The sequence below is a fragment of the Hippocampus guttulatus genome, chromosome 12, assembly GCF_054856545.1.
Source record: "Hippocampus guttulatus isolate MCC_2025c chromosome 12, RoL_Hgut_1.0, whole genome shotgun sequence".
NCBI classification, from domain to species: domain Eukaryota; kingdom Metazoa; phylum Chordata; class Actinopteri; order Syngnathiformes; family Syngnathidae; genus Hippocampus; species Hippocampus guttulatus.
The window spans coordinates 15225905-15246052 of NC_141272.1; the positions used below are offsets into that span (position 1 = coordinate 15225905).

Here is a 20148-nt window from a genome sequence, read left to right on the forward strand (position 1 = left end):
GTAATGTGCTTTCCTTCTTGAAATTTTACCATGACGTCTGACATTCGACAGTGGGCCATGGGATTGTTTCACAGGCGGTGGAGTACCCGCAGAGACCTTTGGCGATGAATCATGGGACAACTTCTCAAATAAAGGGCTTTCATTCACGAGAGGCGTGCTCGTTTGCAGAAAAAGTCGTAAAGAAAGTGCACTCAAGTGAAAAGTATCATGTCGTCACTGAAGTAAACGCACTGGAAAATGTTCCTTTTTAATGAGAGGATGCTGTGTACTGCTTCAACAAGGAAAGGACTGGATATTAATGGAGCAATATCCTTTACAAATCCAAAATGCAATAATGAACACATCGACTAATTTGCATAAAGCCGAAATAGTAAACCGTGGCAGTTGGAATAATAGGAAAGACGACAAAGGCAATCGTAACTAACAGTCTCCATGTGCCTTATGATAACAATAGATTAAACAAAAAAACCTTAGAGGACAGATTTTTAAAACCACTTACAAAAAATACACTTCCTCAATTGCAATAACATGAGTAAACGTAATCCATTACTTTTCACTGGAGCGAAAGACGGATCATAACACTTGTTTTGATTGCTAGCGAGGTATTATTCGTCTGACTCTTTCGCGAGTCAGTATATAGTCGTCTCCTCCTTTCAAATCATCAGCTCATCATCAAGCTCTGCAGAAGCCTGGTAACAACCCTCAGGTTTTGAATCAAGTGCATCGGGAGGAAGGAAACTTCTCAAATCATGTGGGACAGTGGCCTTCGAGGACCGAGTTGGCCACAAACTGTTTAACTGTTAGACGGTCAAATGATTAGAAGCACCTCTCAGAGTGATAATAATAAACAGTGTCAACGGTTTTGTTATGTTTGTTCTTCATGAACAGCAATCATATTGGGCATGTTTTAATATTTTAAAGTGCTAGAATTTTTTTCCGTAATATTATATATACAGTGTATGTCACCATTTTATAGAGTTTTATGGAGCCCCTAATGTGACATGTTCCCTCACAAAGATTACAAGATCACGATTTTTTAAAAAAATGCACATTTATGGACTTCCGGGTCATCTTCCGGGTAAATGAAAGCAACAAAAATGGAAAGTTTTTCATCGGTGGGCGAGTTTAATCGCATTTTACTTTGAAATTGGCTTGAAATGCAAACCCATAAAATCTAAAGACAGCTTAAGCGTACTGTTGTCTCTCAAAAAGCCGCGCGTGAGAGGCGCCAGTAGCCAAACTGACTCGGAAGTACATAAACACGATGATAGAGAAATCTATGAACAAAATTGTATCATGTTTAAAGTTTCGGTTAATTTGGGCATGTCTGGACATGCTCAGCGCAGAGGTGTCAGCCGTCAAAGCAAGGGGGGTGAAGGCTAGATTCAATCACAGAGTGGGAATAAACAAATTGGGAACAAAGAGTTGTTGAATACCAAAAGACAGTTTGGGAACAGCTGTCGCGTCCAGGTGGACATTAGTCATCAGCAAAGTCTGTGACTTGTGTATTCGGGTAGATCAGATCACTACCGAGAGGCCGGACCGGGGGCGCGGTATGCAAATCTCTGGGGCAGTGTCTTTGTTGTATTTTGCAATAAAAGTTCGAATCGGCGGAGACGGAGCCGAGTGTGTATCATCGGAGCAACTAAACCGTCGTTCGCTCTCAGAGATCCGCTCCCGCCGATATTGAAGACAATTTTCCTGTGTGCCGAGTCATTTCTTTAACTTTGTCAGAGAAAATCTCTGACACACGATAAACATGCATTTTAAAAAAGACGTTCCCTTGCCAAAAAAAAAAAAAACTCATCTCGCAATCATTGCGAGGGAACACAAAAATTTGCGAGGTGACGCAAAGTTGTTGTTGGGTTTTTTTTCCCTCCATGTCACCTTAAGGGCTCTGTACCAATTCAACACACAGTCAGGCATATAATGAAGATTGTGTCCCTAAATGGCCTGTGAGCGTATATGTGGTTGGAGTCAGTTTGTCACACCCAACAGGTGGCAGGATTCTAAAATATTGATGGACGACTGATAGACGAGTGTGTCGAGTTACGGCCGTGTATCGGCGTCGATTGACTCAGTGTGACGTGGCCACTGTAGTTAAAGAGACGCTGCGAAAACATGAGCATCACATGGCCAAGAAAACACATCCCATCAAGTACAAGTGAAATAATAGGAACTCCAGAATGTGTAACGTGTGCATGCTGATGTCGCTGAAGTGAAATTGATTCAATTGCTGAAATGTAGAAACTCCACATTAGAGTGGTCTGAGTCAGCAAAGAAATGTGGAGGTAGGAGGTCACTATGTAAAATAAATCTTCATTTGGGAATTTTGCCCTGGAAATATGGGGATTTGCACAATATGATTAAATAGAATTGGCAAAGAAATATGAAAGAATGGTGCCAATCTGTTAGATGCATTAAGTTGAGAATATTGACCTGGGAAATGTGGAACAATGAAAAATGTGGGAAATCTGGACATGTTCTCAAGATGCCCTGGATGAGTTGAACAATGTGAATTCGGATTTTTGTTTTCATGGAAAATGTTATAATTGTTGGGAAAGTGCAACGGCTTGAATCGGTTGAGGAATGTGGAAGGGAAAGAATGATTAAAAAATATGTCGCAGAATAGTAAGTTGGAATGCTCCTTAGGATGACTGAAACAGTTAACAGATGTCAATAAAAGGTAAATGATTATATGATTAACTTAAGTATTATTATCTTTCCCCCCACCCTTTTTTAATTAAATCGAGAATATGATGCCCAAAATGAAACAACAGGACTAGTTTGCATGCAAACAGGACACAATGTGCTTAATTTCTTGTCCTTTTGCCCTGTATAGTTTATGTATTTGTGTTTATGTGTGTGTGCGCGCACGTGCGTGTTTGTGATCCACTGACTCAAGTCAGACCCTCAGTCATGTTTAACCAGTGTCGAGGTAATCATTGACTCTCGCCGCACAAAAGACAATTAATTCCCAACGGATTTCAACAGTACGATTCAATTACACTCAAGCATTCTGTTTTGATTCTAAGTATGAATTCTAACCTAATGTACATACAGTGAGCGTATGTGTTTTAGCCATTTTAGATGAGCCTCTGGTCACGTTAGGCTGGCTCCGGCCAAAGGAGGCTGCTGACAAGTGGTCACATGACCGAAACTGGGGAATGTGGAGGGCAGAGACGTTGCCTGGCACCTGAAGTTGGAATGAAAAGGAAAGCCCCCACCCTGTCCTCCCCTCCCCCATCTCCAACTTCCAGCGAAAATACACAAGCACACTGTGTGTCTTCTCACAAAGACTCAATAAACATGCTCGTCTACAACTGCAAGACTGCTACTTAATGCTACCGAAGCTACAAATCCTGTTTTAGTAAAGTCTGCTAAGCTTAATGCTGTCAAACAATGCAAACTGCCATATATAGCTAATGAATACCAAAGAATGTTTGAACACAATCGTGGCAGCTGCACACATAGCGAGATCATATAATACTACTCGGGGACATATTCTTTATCTTCCGCAAAGAACAACTAACATGACTGCGGCATGCTGACTCCTCACCATGTACATGTACAGTATATCCGTAGGTTTGGCTTATACTGCCAGAACATGGCAAAGCCTTAAACATCAGAAGAGCAGCACTATGTAAAAATGTAGGTGTCATTATTGTTTAATATTATTTTCTTATTTCAAAAATATGTTACAAAAATCTGACTGCTGTTCATTGAACAGATTCATAAAATATTATAACAACGTGTTATTCTCATTCTGTTTTTCTAACTTTAATCAAGGGTGCTCCACAAGGCTCAATGCTAGCTCCTGTTCCATTCACTTTCTCTATCAATAACATCAGATCCTCCATAACAGACTGCAGTGCTGCTGATCTTTACACAGATGAAACAGTACTGTATTGCTCTTTCAGCACTGCAAACAGTGCCATTAAAATCTTCCAACAATCCTTTGGCAGACTAAAACAAGCATTTCTCAACCTGAAACCTCCAATGCAGATAGGACCAAAAACTTGATTTTCTCAAAGGCAAGAATCATTAGAAGAAAAAAAAAATCAGTCCACCGGCGCATAAACAGGACACCGTCTTAAAGGATTAACAGAACACTAACAATTGGGCATCTGGTTAGACCAGAAGAGTTAAAATTTCTAAATTCACATTGACACACTCAGGAAGAAACGGAAGCAAAGATCGGAACAAAACAAATTTCGCCCTGCTGTGGAGGAAACAGCTGGTGGAAGCAGCCTCTTCAACTCTTTTGTATTATGGTGACATTATCAACAGACAGAAAACTGTTTTTCACTCTGAAATGAAATCAATCTCTGTGGAAAGCTACTCCACCCATCACTCAACTTTAAATCAGAAGGTGGGACGGTAACCTTCATCAGTATGACGAAATATGCACTGGCGTATTATCAGTGAAAAAGGAACGAACGGCAACCTGCCACTGTACATTGGCACGTTATTAAGCTGGTCTCAAAATAACCACCACGCATTCACGTGACTAATTCTGCTCAAAATTCCCTGGAGTTAGACTGAATAGCAAAAACACTATTATTTTTTGGGCAAATTTTTTTGGGGCGATTTTAAAAGAGCAAATAACAGCCAATTAATCGGCCTGGCCTTACTTTGGAGATTATAATGTATTTTGTTCAAATGATTCATGATTTTTATCACATTATTATACAAATATTAATTCTACACACTCCAGATGTGGCACAGTTGCGTGCTGCCTCATTGCCTTTTTTATACTGATGGTTTCTTTTTATTTTAAGGTGATAAAGGGAGAGTTAGAGTGCATCAGTCTCAACTGAAGGACCAAGTACCAAATGCAGGGCCTGCCACGGTTGTTCACACAATACGACTGCAGCAATTTGAATTCAGCAATTGATGTACGTACACAGCAAAAACAAATGTATGTTCGGAAAAAGTACAAATGGGAAGCACAAGTGCAGACAAAGAAAGGAGGACAGAACTGTATTACTTTTTTGGCGTCAGAGTGTACCGACAACGTGTGTGTGTGTGGGGGTGGGGGGGTGGGTGTGTTCTGTTGGAACGTCAGGCCCATTAGCTCAGCACTGCGAAGGCAAATGTGAGTTAATGCCTGCTGATAAAGTTTAAGGCCAGATAAAAAGAGGCATAAGAATCCCTCCCTTAAATTCCAGCAGCAAGCACAGACAGCAGCCCAGCGCCGGGATGCTCAGGTTGGGACGGAAGCTGTATGGCAGACCAGGTTCTTGGTTTTAAAAATAAACAACGCCCTCACCCTCCCCAACAAAAAACAGAACTTCTGTGACCTTGCAGAGTAGCTGTTGGTGGATATGAGCTAATGTATTCCCAATGCCTAGATTGAGGCAAAACAGAGTGAAGATCTTTACTGCCCACTAGTGGTCACAGAGATATCACGTTAACTAAATCCAGTGGAGAACATTTAAAAAAATGCTGGCTTAACGCATTCTACACAGTATGTTGTGTCTGGTTGTTCCTGAATGTATCAATTGTTATGCAGTTGCTGTGGGGCTTCATAGTGTTATTTTTATTGTGTCATATAGGCCTGATATCTTCCAGTATACAAGCTTCATTACTCAGTGACATGTCGGTACATCGAGCTTTCTACCAGAGTGTCGGCTTTCTTGCGTGTCTTCTGCCCTGCTCTCTGTAGTTACTTTGTATTTTCGTTGGTAAAGACTTTTACTTCCGTGTCATGTCTGCTTCTGGGTCCTAATTCCGCTCCTAACGTGACAGTACGTATTGACCAGTCTTGGACCCGGCAGACTCAGGCACTATCCATCGAGCCGCAGAATCCTCTACCTGCTCCAAACTATCCCTCCACCGCCCATCAGGGAGTGTTCGTCTCACAGGCTGTTGTTTGGTGCCATGTCGCTCTTTCTCGATGGGTTGCCCGGGCTGTCACAAGCCCCGGTTCTACCGTCCTCAGCACTGCCGACCGCCCCACACCCTTAAGTGTCAGCTCTGTCTTTTCCTATATGTCTCTCTCACCTGTACACTCTACTTGTCCTAGTTTTTCACACTCACCTCCACGTTCCATTTTTAGCCTCTGATCTTTCTGATTGTGAAGATAGCCCCGATTTGGTTAGCCTCCTTTCTGATTCCGATTTTGACACAGATTTTGGGTTTCCTGGTTATTTCCCCAGTCGTTACTCGAACCCTTGTCAGTTTTTGGCTTGATTTTCTGTTGATAATCGCTCAGTGTCCACCGTAGAACCCTCCCCTTCAGCGACTTGAGTGGCCGATTAGCCATTTATCCGGGACCTCCGCAGGGTGGTCAACGTACTGTAGGCGCCCAGGTGAAAGTTCTGTTTCCACCTGTAATCCTGCCTTTTATAAATCACGTCATTCCGAACCTGCCCCCAAGCCCCGTGTCTTTGTCATCATCTCGTTCATTGTCTACTTCTTCACCTCCTCCCAGTCGTCAGGTTTCTGCTAGTTCACCTTCCCAACCTCTATGGCGGCGGGCTGATAAGGCAAGGCTCTCTGCCAGCAGTGCAAAGCCCCAACCCTGCTCCGATGGTGCAAGCCCCGCAGCCGCCCTCTGAACCTGTTCTGCAGCGCAGAAATTGTACTGCAAACAATAGATTTGAAATGTAGCACATTTTGTATATGGAACTAAAAGAGCAGAAATTTCACAAAATGTTGCAAACATGATCAACACAACCAGGAACATGTGAATGAAAGTTTTAATTCAATTTATGTTATGACAAAGACACTTAAATAGGTGAGAGAAAAAGTGGTTGTGGGAAATTAAAAAGGGTGAAATCGAAAAAATGGGGGAAAAAATCTAACTTAAAAAAAAAAGACCCATTGAGAACAGTCCCCCAAAATCGGAATAAACCACGATTAGGGAGTAAAAGAACAAAACAAACAAACAGAAAGTGGCACTCAGATGTGACCTTCAAAGTTTCTCTTCGCCATCGCTGAGAGTATAGAAATAGGCTGCTTCGTCCTCCTCATAGATGATGGCCACAGTTTCGCCGGTGTCGCACACGCTGGCGCTACTCTGGATGTACGCCTGAAGGGAGTCAGCATATAGAAATGATACACAACTGCGCAGCATGCTCGAGAAAGAGAGAGTGTTAGAGTGACGGTAAGAGAGAGGGTATTTGTGTGAGAGGTGTGTGTCTATGAGAGACCGAGTGTGTGCGAGTGACAGAGACGGGAAAGAGTATTCATGTCATAAAAGGAGTATAAGCGTGAGAAAGTGTGAGCGTTTGTTGTGTACGGCGAAAGTCTGAGAGTGATTGTGTTAGAAATGGTGTGTGTGTGTGTGCGTGCATGTGAGTGAAATGTAAGATGTGAAAAAGTGTGTGAGAGTGAACATGTATGACAGTGAGTGTAAGACTGAATGGATGGGATAATGATGAGAAAGTGGTTGTGAAAGAGATTAGTGTGAGAGTGTGGAAACGAGAGTGCGTGTGAAAACGAACGTGAAATTGTGAGTTTAGGAATTAAGTTGTGAGATAGTGTGACTAAAATTACTTGTTTAAGATGGTGTGCATGAGTGTGAGGGAGTGATAGAGTGGTGCAAGGGCGAATATATGAGAGAATGGCAGTGAGAAAGTGTGTGATGTGTGAGAGGTGACATTGTCGGCGAGTGATTGTTTGTGATAGCCAGTCTATGTGAGTGTGTGAGAGATAGTAAGGTGAGAGTGACTGTGTGAGAGAGAATCCTACCCTCTCTAGGAGCTGCAGTCGCTCTTCAGTCATGAGGTTTTTCTGCATCAGCTGACTGACGGCGTTCTCCAGGCCCAGCAGCTTGTCCAGGTGGCGCCGGTGCCTCTGCTGCAGGACCTTCACCTTCTTCTGCAGCTCGGCCACGAGTGCCTCCAGCTGCTCCTTGCTCAGACGGTGCTTGTGGTAGCTGTCCCGCAAATCACATGTAAACGCGCAGAAATCACCGTAAGCAGGACGCACGCTCAAGTTCATTCATGTCTCCGGCCTTTGTTTAGCTCTAGTAGTCATTTCCTAACACTGGTCTAGGTCAAAACTAAAAACATAAAAATACAAGCACGACAGAAATATTTTTCTAGATCGTTTTTTTTTTTTTTTTTTTTTGCACTCAAGATGCTCCAGGTTTTCTGTTCCATGCTGTGTTATTTTTTGGGGGGCCATTGTTCTAAGCTACTAGCTCGTTACTACGAACAGCTACAATTTAGCATCGGCACACACCTCTCTCTCTCTCTCTCTCTTGAGAGAGAACGAGATAGAGATATACAGTATATAGGGGAAATCCTGGCCTGCACTGGCTGAAGAAAAAACAAAACCACGCACACACGCACACATCTCACCAGTGCTCCTCCAGTTGGTGGTCCTGGCTCTCTACATCATAGTCATCATCATCCTGCTGGTCGTAGCCTCCGTCCACCTCAAGCAGGAGTGGTATCGATGGCGGCGGCGGTGGTGCGTGTTTGGACACAATAGGCAATGTGGACGCGATGGGTTCGGGGCTCAGAGCGGATGATAGCACCGTGTCCGAGGAGACCACCACGTGGCCAGGGAGATCATTCGGTATGGACTCCAAGTAGGCTATGACCTGAGTTTGGCACGACTCCTCCGCGGGCATCTCTTGGACCCCAAGCCTATGGGCGGGGGTGAGAAAGGTGCACGCCAGCTCCTCTTGGCAATCGGCGGGCAGCAGAAGCAGCTCGCCGTCATGGTGCCCATCCACTGGCTGCAGTAAGGGAGGTATGGCAGGTAGCGTAGGTAGGTAAGGGAGTTCAGCAGCCGCTTTTGACCCGCCCACCGCAGCCCATAGGCTGGGGTCCTCAACCAAGACGGCTTCCCTGCGAAGCACTTTGGCTTTCTTCTCCTTTTCAGCCATCACTTTGCGTTTCTAGAAAGATGCATTTGCATTGATATTGCTTGTATATTGGAATCAGTGGATGAGAAAAGTAACAACAAAAGGTTATGGATGGAACAGGTCGATCAAGTGGAGTTACATAACTAGTAGATGTAACGCAGTTAGTACACAATAGAGAAGATAGGATAAGATAAGAACACCTTTATTTGTCTCAGAATGGAGAAATAGGTTCAATAGAGTAACAATTTAATCCATTTTTTTTAAATACATTGAATTAAATGAGTGTCTAGGAAAGTGTCATATGTAAGTAATAGACTTGAAAGAAACAATGGTAATCAGAAGACTACACATTGGTGATATTGGGAATCAATTGATGAGAAAAATTAAGGACATGATCAGTCGATTAGTAATGTATCAAAAGGCAATACAGTATATGGTGTTACTGAATTAGAAATTTATTGTTGAGGTATATGGAGTCAGGAGATTAGAAATCCAACTAGAGGTATCGGTAACTAGATCACCAAACGAAACAAATGGTTACGTATCCAGGGAAATGGCGGATTTGAAATGTAAGAAAAATATACGGAATTGGTAAAATTACAAAAATAATTTGTAACAGGAACAAATAGAATAGAAAGCTAATACAGGCAATATATGGAGCACTTTTTGAAAAGTAAACGCAGAATCAATTGATTAGAAATGCAACATAAATTGTATCTGAAACCAGTAGATTAGAAATGTGACTAAATAATACACATATAACCAAGATTAGAAATTTAAGGAGACGTTGTGTATGGACCTAAAGGAATTAAAAATGTAGCAGGTTGGATCTTGTTTAGGGCATTTGCAGATTAAAATGACTCCAAATTGTATGTGGAAGTAGCAGATTAGCAAACAGTTAAACTGGTGTTGTTGTGTCTGGTCATGTTTTAATTCCTGTTTTACCTCGACCCTCCGGAAAACTGTAGGCACAGCGTCGCTCTCCAGGTAGCGAATCCCCCAGCGTACCTTGAAGCATGATGACGCAAAGTGCTCGTGGCAGATGTACTGGTGCCGAGAGGGGATCCAGTTGTCCCGGCCGATGTTCCTCAGCCACAGCTGCAGCCGCTCAGGATCCTGCAGCGGGAACCTATGTCCAAGTACAAGATGCACTCTTAACAGATGTGGAAGAGGTCGATTAGTATTTTAAATGGACATTGGATTGGAGTTAGTGGACGAGAAATGTAACACGCGTTCAATATAGACGGAGTAGATTACAAATGTAACAAGCATTATATGGAATCAGTAGACTGGAATCGTAACAAAATGTTGGATTTAGAAGATATAGATTAGAAATGAAACAATAGATTGTATATGGAGCCAGAAATTCGAGATGACACAAGAGGTATATGAAACGAGTAAATGTAAAATGTAATTTGAGGTGTGGCATGGAACTGGTCGGTTAGAAATGTAACACAGGGAGCATAACAAGACAGTAAATTTGAGTGCCAACTCTCTGGAGTCAGTAGATTAGAAATGTAAAAATAGGTCATAAATGGAACCGTAGATTAGAAATGTCACAAAGGGTTGTATGTGGACCTACGAGATTACATAAGAGGTACATGAAATTTAGTGGATTTGAAAAATAAATGGAGGTTATGCATAAAACTGGTAGATTAGAAATGTAACAGTTTGTCAATGAAACTAATAGTTTAGAAATGTAACATGAGTTGTAAATGGAACAAGTACCTTTGAAAGGTAACCATAGAATGAGTTGATTGCAAATGTACCAAAATTTGTATATGGAAATGGTGGATTTGAAATGTACCGGTAACTGGAGTTATATAAAAACAGTAGATCAGAAATGTATCCGTGATAGTATATGGGATGAGTATATTAGAAATCTAACACAGGTAATATCCAGAACCAATAAAATTAAATTAGAAATGTAACAAAATGGAATTTGGAACCAATAGACTGGAAATGATGCAACGAGAGAAATATGAAACTAGAATATTAAAAATGTTACAATTGGTTGTACAGTATATGTAACTAGTAGATTAGAAATGGAATTAGAAATTGGAGGTAGTGTATGGAATGTACCTGCATATGATATAAATGAAAAGGAATTTATTCACTGTAAATGTAACTATGGAAACAGTTGATTATAAATGCAACATTTGGGTTGTATATGGAAATGGTAAATTAGAAATGTAACCAGAAGTACAGGAAAACAGTAGATTAGAAATTTAAATATTAGCTCGATATGGAACATCTAAGAAATGCAACATGGAACTGGTAGATTACAAGAATAACTGGAGGTTGCATATGTAACTGGAAATTGTATTAGAAAAGAGTAGACTAGAAATGCAGCAATAAATAAATGATTAAAAAAATCTGTGGCCACTTAACACAAAACGTCACGTCATGTAACTCAAGAATGAACAAAAGCGAAAACCTGGTCTCAAAGGTCAAAAACCAGGACGCGGTACAAGTCCTCATTGGGCTTTATAAATAAAACCCGTCTATTTTTTACTTTCGCAATAAACGTGTGAAAGAAACATTGAATTGGCGTTAAAAAACCGACAAGTAAAAAAAGACGCGCGGTCACCCAGACGACCGTAAACGGCTTTACATCAAACGACGTTAAACTTTCTTACTTGTAGAAGCTTTTTCGGTCGCTGCCGCTCGCCGAGTCATTCTTACAGTTTGGCACCGAACAATATTTGGGCATGTTGAGCCCACTCAACGTCGTTCACGTCGGGTCAGCTTTATCTGCGCGTGCAGGCGCATTGACAACAAGGTGAAACTCATGCAGTATTGACAACGCGGTGCGTGTCGTTGACGCTAAATTGATGCGACCAGATCAGCTGCTTGCAAACGTCATATACAGGCGACTGACACCGTGGGGTTGTCCAGTACTGTACTATTTTTTTGGATCACTTTTATCCTCCCACATTTTCTCTTTAAATGTCATGTCTGATTTTTTTTTCTGTCCGAATAATGAAGATAGTCTTACAGGTTTTTTTAAGTGAATGTGAGAGACGACTGAAACTAGCACTGCTGCTGTTGTATTACATTTATACTTATGCCAGGGCACAACAGGAAAAACGTTAAATTCTGTATCTTTTTCTTCCTGCTTAGATTAGATGTAATATTGCCCCCCCCCCCTCCAACTGCCGGTCCTTCGTTTATTTACCTTCTTTTCACTTTCTTGGTTGCTTTTTTTGGAGGGGTGGGGTGGATTTGTGAATACTGCTGTGCAATATCTAAATCCATCTACCACCAACCCAGTTCTTCGTTACTAAGTAACTTTTTTTGACAATTTACTTTTACTCCCTACACTTAAACAGATGAGCACTTCTTACTTAATTGACATAGGCTTGTAACTTTTTTCAGTCTCCCTGGATGACTGTACATGAAAAATGGCATAAACTGGCCTTTTATTTGCAAACAGTACAAACCAGGGTTCATACATACAAAGTGGTATGATGTCAGTGACTACTTCTGACGTGAACTGAAAATGATCCAGTGGGTAAGGCAATAAGTACAAATTTTCTAAATACTGCACATACATTAATTTTTTATTGCCCTCCCACAGCCTCCACAAGTAAAGATGGACTCATTTATAAAATCTCTGGTCTGATTTTTATTATTTTTTTCTCCAAACATTACATGGAATCTCAATAAATGATACAGTATATATACATACACATCAGTGTATTTCTTTACCTAAAAAGTAGAGGGTCATTAGACAATGCAGCTGTGCGTTTTCAAGACAGGGTTACACATTTTGGACGTTTTTACTTTTTTGTGTGTTACTAGGGTAATCCACAATCCGGGTGACAGGTTGGGTGTTTGGGTTCAGAGAGTGGAGGCAGTGTGCGAGCTGCCGGGGTGAAAAGATCAAGGGGTTAGGGGAAGCAGCAGTATCTTCCTCCGGAAGAAGAAGCAGTGCAAATAAAACATTGACCACGTCCGTTCCAGCTAACACGTCAACAATGGCAAACAGCACCTCGGTGTGAACCCAGAGTCAGTCTCTCTTTTCGAGCTGGGATCTTAACATGTATGGAGATCTCGTATACCTGAAAAGTAATACAACGTGAAAAAAGACAACGTACTGTTAAACACTGACGGAAATGCCGCTCTTGACCCATCTTGGAGAGCACGCGCTTAACTCTTTGAGAGTCGCTCCTGGGTGATCCCTTGACTATCATTCCACTACAGATCTTTGGTAAAAACCAGATAGGTGATCCATTTAAAATAGTTGAAACAAAAACTTCGGAGACACATCCGGTATTCTGAGCGTTGTATTCATGTATGAGGCGAGCGAACGGTTGAAGTGTTTTCCAGTTTGGAAGTGGTAACCTTGTGGACCAGGCGATGGGGTCTAAGGGATCTCCCTCAAAAAGCTAGAGGGAGCGAGATCCCTGAGGCCCAAGTGGGAGTCGGGGAGCACTGAAGGGCGTGAAGTGGGACGCGTCCGGTGGTCTTGGCGGACCGACTTTGTCTTGGGTCTACATCATCCCCAGCTGCATTAGCGTGTTGGCATACGCCATGGGCTTGACATTCGGATGAGGCTGGAAGGCAAAGTGAGGAAGAAGCCATCCATAAGAAATAACACCATGGTGAGAAATAAGCAGTTTTGCATCGCAGTTTGTGCCTCATCAAAACATAGTGAAGAGCAAATCTGAGAATCACGGATCTTTAAGTTTTCCCCGAACTACAGAGACTGTCCCATGAGGCTTTGCGGGGCTGGAAGGACGCATGTTAACATTTGTGGACGGGGTTTACACCACCTATGTGTGGGACCTATGTGGTCATAGCAAACTCTGTGCTACTTACGCCACAACCAGCTAGCTAGCAACAAGATCCGTCTGGTTACGTGTGTGGCTTAAAACGTTGCCGACTTGCTTCTTAGTCAGTAATCATCGCCGCCATGGTGGCAGATGACCTACACTCCAAAAACAGGTCCTCGAGAATTAGCATGTTTTAGATATTTCCCTCCTCCAACACACTCGATTCATTTGATCAGAATTGTTTTCAGGCTTCGGCGGAGCTTGGTGATGAGCTGATCATTTGAGTCAGGTGTGATGGAGCAGGGAAACATGTAAAATATGCAGTATATTGGCCTGGGCCCCAAAGTGCCTGCGGGACTGACGGTTCGGAACAAGCACCATTTTTCCACACAAATAAAGCCATTTTCACCCCACGGAGTGTAAATCTACACGATACCGACCACAGCAGTGAACTGGTGGAACTCTGGCTTAAGGTCGGATCCCCTGAGGCGGATAAAAGCTCCTTTGTTTCCCATCTGGTCACTGTGGGAAGGCAGAAGACCACAGACCAATGTTAAGGGCCGTCACTTGGTCACAAAAAACGGGACGAGAGATGCTCACCAGTAGTTGGGTGCCGAGAAGACGGTGATGCACTTCCCTGAGTGAGTGACCTCGTAGCCCTCCGCCTTGACTTCGTGACTCCGGATAATGAAATCCAGCTTGTTCTGATCCAGGAAGCGATCCGTCACATCGGGCCCGAACTGGCAGCTCACGCCTCGCTTGCTGATCGACCGGCCGTTCTGCATTAAACACACATGTTCATTTCTTCATCAAGTCATCCGGGGAGGAGTGGCGGGGCACGTTATGAGAAGCACATGGGGTTAGAGGGTTGTGCTAACTAACCTGAGGCTGAGGGTCCGACCACAGCAGGTCACACATTGGACCTAGGAGACACATGAGGAAGATGTGTGTTGATGAACAGCGTTTTCTTTCTCGCTCTCTCTCACACACACACACACACACACCCGAGTCTGGTGGCTGTCTGTTCCGCTCGATCTTTCTGAGATCCTCCAACGTGACGCCATCTTCACTGAATAGTCCGCCATGCATCACCTGGGGCACAACAAAATGAGATCCGGGCTGTTCATTACTTAGAAGAGATCAAACACTTTATTGACAAAACACCAGATTTTAGCATCAGGTGATATGCACGCTGCCCCTTTAAGAGTAAACAAGAAAGAGAAAATAGGTGAATGAAGAAGGAGTCTGTGCACCCATTCCATTTCTCTACTGCAGATAAAACAGGCAATTATGCATAAAGACTGAAGATTCAGACTGCTACGTTTGCTTCTCGTGTTTAAAAAAAATGCAAACATGCCAACTCTGTAGATGTCAATTTCTACAATGTGGCTCTGCCTACCAGTATTTTGCTGTTGATGCACTGCGCGAGCGGCAGCCATTGAAAGACCTCGCTGAAGAGCTGGAACATCTGCGCCGTGTACTTGGCCTTCACCTCCCCCTCAAAGCCGTACATCTGGTTCATATTGTCCGTCTCGTGGTTACCTGCGGGTCGGCCATCTTTAAAGTTATCGCTGAGCCCGGCAGAAGGCGAAATTGGGCTGATGACGCGCATGTTTAACGCTTACCTCGAAGCAGGTAAAAGTTGTCGGGGAGGAGCAGCTTGAAGCCAAACAGGGTGAGGATGACCTCTACAGAAAATGAGCCGCGGTCTACAAAGTCACCATTGAACAGCTGAGGTCATCCAGGTTAAGAACATTTTCTGCAAATCGAAATACAATACGGTGGTGCCTTGAGATATGAATTCATTCCCGTACCATGTTCGTAATTCAAAAAGTTGTATGCCAAATCATAATTCCCCATTGAAACGAATAAAAATGCATACGAACGTGCTTAAGATCAGTACATTTTCACCGTGGCCTCACCTTGAGCCAGTCTGTAATATAACCCGACTGCCCATCTTCAAAACCCGCCTCAAAACTCACTTGTATTCTTTAGCATTTGACTCAGCATGACTAGATTTCTTCTTGGGTTTGCTGTTCGGTGCTTTCTACCGTCTTTATTACCGATTTGCTTTACTGTTTGTTGTATGTTAAATTGCTCCATGTACAGCACTTTGTATGCAGCGATGGCTGTTTGAAAGTGCTCTATAAATACAGTTGAGTTGAGACTGAATTAGCGGCATTCCGAGACAAAAAGGATACGTAGGGATTGCTCTCCGACGGCAGGCCGTTCAACTCGAAAATGTTGAGGAGATCGTAGTACTGTCCATGCGTGTCGCCACAAATGGTCATTTTTTCCGCCTGTTTGGGAAAATCAACACATCACATTGACTGAGGGCAGAAACAAAAGAAGAATCAAACTAAATAAGAATCAATAACGGATTTTGTTGCCATGTTAGATGTAAGGAGATGATTTTGTGTAGTCGGTTTGTCTGTCCGTGGCTGTATTTCAACATCAATTGCCTATTTTTAGATGGACAAACTCGACAAGTTCATTTAGCCATGTAGACTCAGATATAAAGAGATGTAGGGTACACAAAAGACAGCTAACATGACAAATGAAAGATAGTGAGCCAAGACCATTTACGTTTGCCGTGAAGCATGGTAGGAGGTTCCTCAGTACTTTAATGTTTTCGCTGAATTCATTTACTCTTATTCATGTGATTGCGTGGAGGACTACTTTTCACTCTTACTTGAATCATATTTTCCTCAGGTAACAGAACTCTGACTTGAGTACAATTTTTTGGCTACTTGTCCCAACTCATGATCATGGGGCACAAACACGAACTCACATTCACACCTACGGACATCTTCCGAGCTTTCAAGGACCTTAAAATGCACATTTTTGTCATGGGGAATTATGACGCCGCCAGAGAAACGTACCAGTAGCACACTAACATCTTGCACACTTAAAAAATAAATGCAAAAAATATACTGTATATATATAATTAAATAAATAAACAAATAATAAAAAACACATCCTCACCTCTTGTAATGTTACTTCAACGAGACTAGGTAGTTTGGATAAAAGGTCTTTCACTTGCACTAAAATCTGCAAAAGAGAATAGTTTACTCCACATCTGCGTGTCTGTCTGAGCGCTTTTCAATGCGAGCGACGCCGTCCGTACCTGATAGGCGCACTTTCTGTGCAGTTTCTTCTGCTCTTTGAACCAGTCCATCATTTCCTTCATGAACTTCAGGGTGACCTTGCCCTCTTCCAGTTTGGGCCCCGTGTAATCGTCCTCGATGGCTGCGACACGAGAGCGGCATAATTTTAAAGCGAGGATGACGCAAATCTGCACATTCACATTCTATGCCTGGATATCAATGCTGACAATGAATATATTTCATTGCTCGTGTTGTTTTGAGAGCAAGACATTTGTCTTTGTGACAAGTTGTGTGCATCATAGTTCTAGGCATCATGACAATTTCAGAGTAACTCCACAATACCAAAGCCAAACGTGATGTCTTCATTGGCAATAATAAAGTGCAGTTGAATGTCGTCATCTTTGTCGTCTGCTGCTGTGTTTTGCTGATTTGAAAAGAGCTAAGATCGGCCAATAAATCAGTTGGGCCCTTATTATATGCACATTTACGTCTTAATACAAGAAGTTGATGACTTGATTACTCATGGCTTTTTTTGTTGTTGTTTTGGAGCATGAATACAGGGAAGAGGGGGTGGACCAGTACTGGTGTTTTGCTGAAGGGGGTCGCTTGACATTAAATGAAATAATATAGAGAACGGCTGGCAGCAATTGTAATGTTCACACTTATTTTCCCACACTTACTCATGCTTTCAATGTCCAGAGAGTCAACGACTGACTTTTTGATCTCGTCGCTGGCGATGGCTCTCTCGAAGGCCTTCTGCTTGACGATCTTGTTACATTCCTGGTACTTCATCTTCGCGTCCTTGTCGTTCGGTCGAACGCGCACTACCTGTCATCATATAACACACATTTTAGCTCTTGTGTGACTTTATTCCAGTCTTCCCCAAAAATAAGAACAAACCCGATGTGAAAAATGTGAGTAATTGACACTCGACAAAATTCACTAAACAAAACTGTATTTTTACTATAAAACGTAATTGCTTTATTTTAGTCAGACTGTATTTGTTGTCGAATGGTTCACGCGTCAACCTCACAGTGCAGAGGTACCGGGTTCGATTCCAGCTCCGGCCTTCCTGTGTGGAGTTTGCATAATTCTCCCCGTGCCTGCGTGGGTTTTCTCCGGGTACTCCGATTTACTCCCACATTCCAAAAACATGCATGGCAGGCTGAGTGGACACGCTAATTGACCCTAGGTGTGAGTGAGAGTGCGGATGGTTGTTCGTCTATGTGTGCCCTGCAATTGGCTGGCAACCGGTTCAGGGTGTCCCCTGCCTACTGCCCAAAGACAGCAGGGATAGGCTCCGGCACCCGCCGCGACCCTTGTGAGGATAAAGCGGATCGGAAAATGTATGAATGATTGATAAGACAAGGTTATTTATTGAAAGCGATAGCAGAGGCCCTCAAGTGGATTACTACTCTTAATTACTCTTAATATGCCTACATAAAACATGACATCGACACTCGCACGCTCGACACTTTAGAATCACCACAGGATTAGCGGATTATTCCTCTTTCAAAATGGAGATTAGCTGCGTGCAGACCTCGCGAGGTCTTTCAGGTTCCTCTTCTTCAGACCGTCTTACCGTCTCGTAGTCCTTGAGTGCAGCCTTGAACTTGCCCAGTGCCATGTTGGAGGTGGCCCGTCGGTAATAGCCTTTGATGTAGTTCTTGTCAATATCCAGCGCCTTGGTCGCATCTGCCAAAGCGTAGCCATAGCACTCGGTGCGCAGGTACGCCAGGCTGCGGTTGCTGTAGTAGATTGCATTGGTTGGATTGAGCTCCAAGGCCTCCGAGTAGTACTTGATTGCATTTTCGTAGTCTTTATCTGCAAAACACACAGATGTAGCATAATAGTATGTGCAATTGCGCTGCAATTCTCGAAACAACATATATTTAATGGGTCTGAAAATGATTTCGTTCTCAATAATAATGTATCTATCTTTGCCTATCTATGCCAGCTATGTAAAGTGACAGCCAGAACAATTAAATGCCCTTCTACTAGAAGGCAGAAGGGACAATAAATTTTTAGAAGGAGTATAGTTTTATTCACTTGTTAAACGTGTATCTTAACGTAGCATTATTACCCTTGCTTAAAAATACAACTTTATTCTAATATGACGGCTCTTTTTGTTAACCCACTACGAAAATAAAAAAAAATCCAACTCCTATTGTATTTGGGGATCTTGGCAGTTATGTTTGGTCTTCAGTAAAGAATACATTAAAGTGTGTCCAGCTCATTACAGATTTCATTAGCGAGGAGCGGCTGCCGTTGAACGCCGCCGATCACATGATGGTTTCGCTGATTAACGGAATATTCTAGCAACTTCTTCGCACGCCAAGTCGCGTCAATCGTGTTAAAAATCTTGCCAAATAATCGGCCGTGTAGCTGAACTACCGACTCGGATTCAAAGTGACTGTGAAGTGAACTTGACTTGCACAGGACAATGACTCACGCGCTTTAAGATTGCGTTAGCCGTAGCTAGCCAAGAAGGCTAATTGCTTTTAAGAGTCCAATGAATGGGCTTCACGCGTTAGCATGCCTCGCTATCCTGGCTTCACTTGACGTGGGGCTGTGATCGGGGCCGTTTAAATGGGAACATTTCACTCCCCGACGGGAACAGCGAAGACGATCTTGCCTGCGTTCGGTCGCCAACTTGACAGTTCTGCCAGCTCACCTTTAAAGTATTTATTGGCCTTCTCCTTGAGTAGCTCGGCATCGTTTACTCCCTCCGCCATCTTCTCCACGCTGCCGTATTGCGACGCGTGCGCCATTGACGGACTGTCGCAAAGATCGCGAAGTGGCGACAATGATTGTTTTCCTGCTCGAGCTGAACTAACTTTTGTTCTGGTGTGTTTATTTCGACGAAATAAGTCAAAATATATGCTGAAATATCATCTCTTAACTAAAATTGTAAGTAAAATCAATTACTGTGTTTGTTAACATTTATTAGAACAAATAACATAAAATACAACACATAAAAGGACACAGGTAACGTTTTTATTATTGCCATTTAAAAAAATAAATGTGTATGTTAAATATTTATGAGATGAATTGGAATTAAAAACGTACGTTTTCATTGTATTTCTCGTTGTAAAGCAGCAAGGAGCACGACTGACATGGAAACTTGCTTCACTCCATTGTAATAGTAAATGTACATAGAGTGAATGTGTTAGTCAAACGTTACCTAGAACACAAAAAGCTCAAAAGTACGATATGAAAAAAAAGGAGGAAACTGGTATTGTTTGTTATCTTTATCCTCCCAGTTTGGCGATAGTTTAGTTGTGCATTTCGCTACCAACCAGTAGGGAACGCTAAAGACATTTACCAGAACCCCCAGATCGTGTTAAAAGGTAACTAAAAGCAGTATTTCCCAACATTAATTGAGCCAAATTATTTTACATTAGAAATGTCTCACGCCACCAAACCAAAAAATATCTAT

At 42.6% G+C, this 20148-nt stretch overlaps 3 protein-coding genes across 4 annotated transcripts in view; 1 reads left to right on the top strand and 2 right to left on the bottom strand.

The window, feature by feature from the left end:
- Positions 1-6688: 6688 nt before the first annotated feature.
- Positions 6689-11644, bottom strand: LOC147197594 (THAP domain-containing protein 5-like). 2 transcript variants are annotated; one of them, XM_086126415.1, is made up of 5 exons: positions 11464-11644; positions 9833-9953; positions 8313-8857; positions 7699-7885; positions 6689-7036 (listed from the first exon to the last, which is right to left on the bottom strand). In XM_086126415.1, the coding sequence occupies exons 1-5, from the start codon at positions 11535-11537 to the stop codon at positions 6920-6922; spliced, it is 1044 nt and encodes a 347-aa protein (XP_085982541.1). In that variant the 5' UTR covers positions 11538-11644; the 3' UTR covers positions 6689-6919. The 2 variants fall into 2 exon arrangements, with proteins under 2 accessions (XP_085982541.1, XP_085982540.1); XM_086126414.1 differs by having other exon boundaries at positions 9770-9953.
- Positions 11645-12428: 784 nt separating this feature from the next.
- Positions 12429-19510, bottom strand: ppp5c (protein phosphatase 5, catalytic subunit). The gene is made up of 13 exons (XM_086125537.1): positions 19384-19510; positions 18292-18533; positions 17390-17537; positions 16730-16851; positions 16588-16653; positions 15804-15902; positions 15228-15333; positions 15002-15144; positions 14607-14694; positions 14485-14525; positions 14203-14381; positions 14043-14124; positions 12429-13383 (listed from the first exon to the last, which is right to left on the bottom strand). Exons 1-13 carry the CDS (start codon positions 19478-19480, stop codon positions 13321-13323), a joined length of 1476 nt encoding a protein of 491 aa, XP_085981663.1. The 5' UTR covers positions 19481-19510; the 3' UTR covers positions 12429-13320.
- The window catches only part of LOC147197596 (cyclin-dependent kinase-like 1), a 43907-nt gene continuing 43260 nt past the window's right edge, over positions 19502-20148 (top strand). Inside the window, exon 1 of the mRNA XM_086125534.1 lies at positions 19502-19619. The gene's annotated coding sequence lies outside the window, so the exon portion shown is untranslated. The remainder of the gene's footprint in view (positions 19620-20148) is intronic.

Excerpts from the sequence above, each read along its gene's own strand:
- ppp5c (XM_086125537.1), bottom strand. The coding sequence starts at position 19,480 with ATGGCGCACGCGTCGCAATACGGCAGCGTGGAGAAGATGGCGGAGGGA. Across the intron at positions 15,334-15,803 it reads CGTCGGAGAGCAATCCCTAC|CTGTTCAATGGTGACTTTGT; the intron begins GTATCCTTTTTG and ends GGATGACCTCAG. Across the intron at positions 14,382-14,484 it reads GGTCGGACCCTCAGCCTCAG|AACGGCCGGTCGATCAGCAA; the intron begins GTTAGTTAGCAC and ends TGTTTAATGCAG.
- LOC147197594 (XM_086126414.1), bottom strand. The coding sequence starts at position 11,537 with ATGCCCAAATATTGTTCGGTGCCAAACTGTAAGAATGACTCGGCGAGC. Across the intron at positions 9,954-11,463 it reads GACCGAAAAAGCTTCTACAA|GTTCCCGCTGCAGGATCCTG; the intron begins GTAAGAAAGTTT and ends ACTTGGACATAG. Across the intron at positions 7,037-7,698 it reads GACTGCAGCTCCTAGAGAGG|GCGTACATCCAGAGTAGCGC; the intron begins GTAGGATTCTCT and ends GACTCCCTTCAG.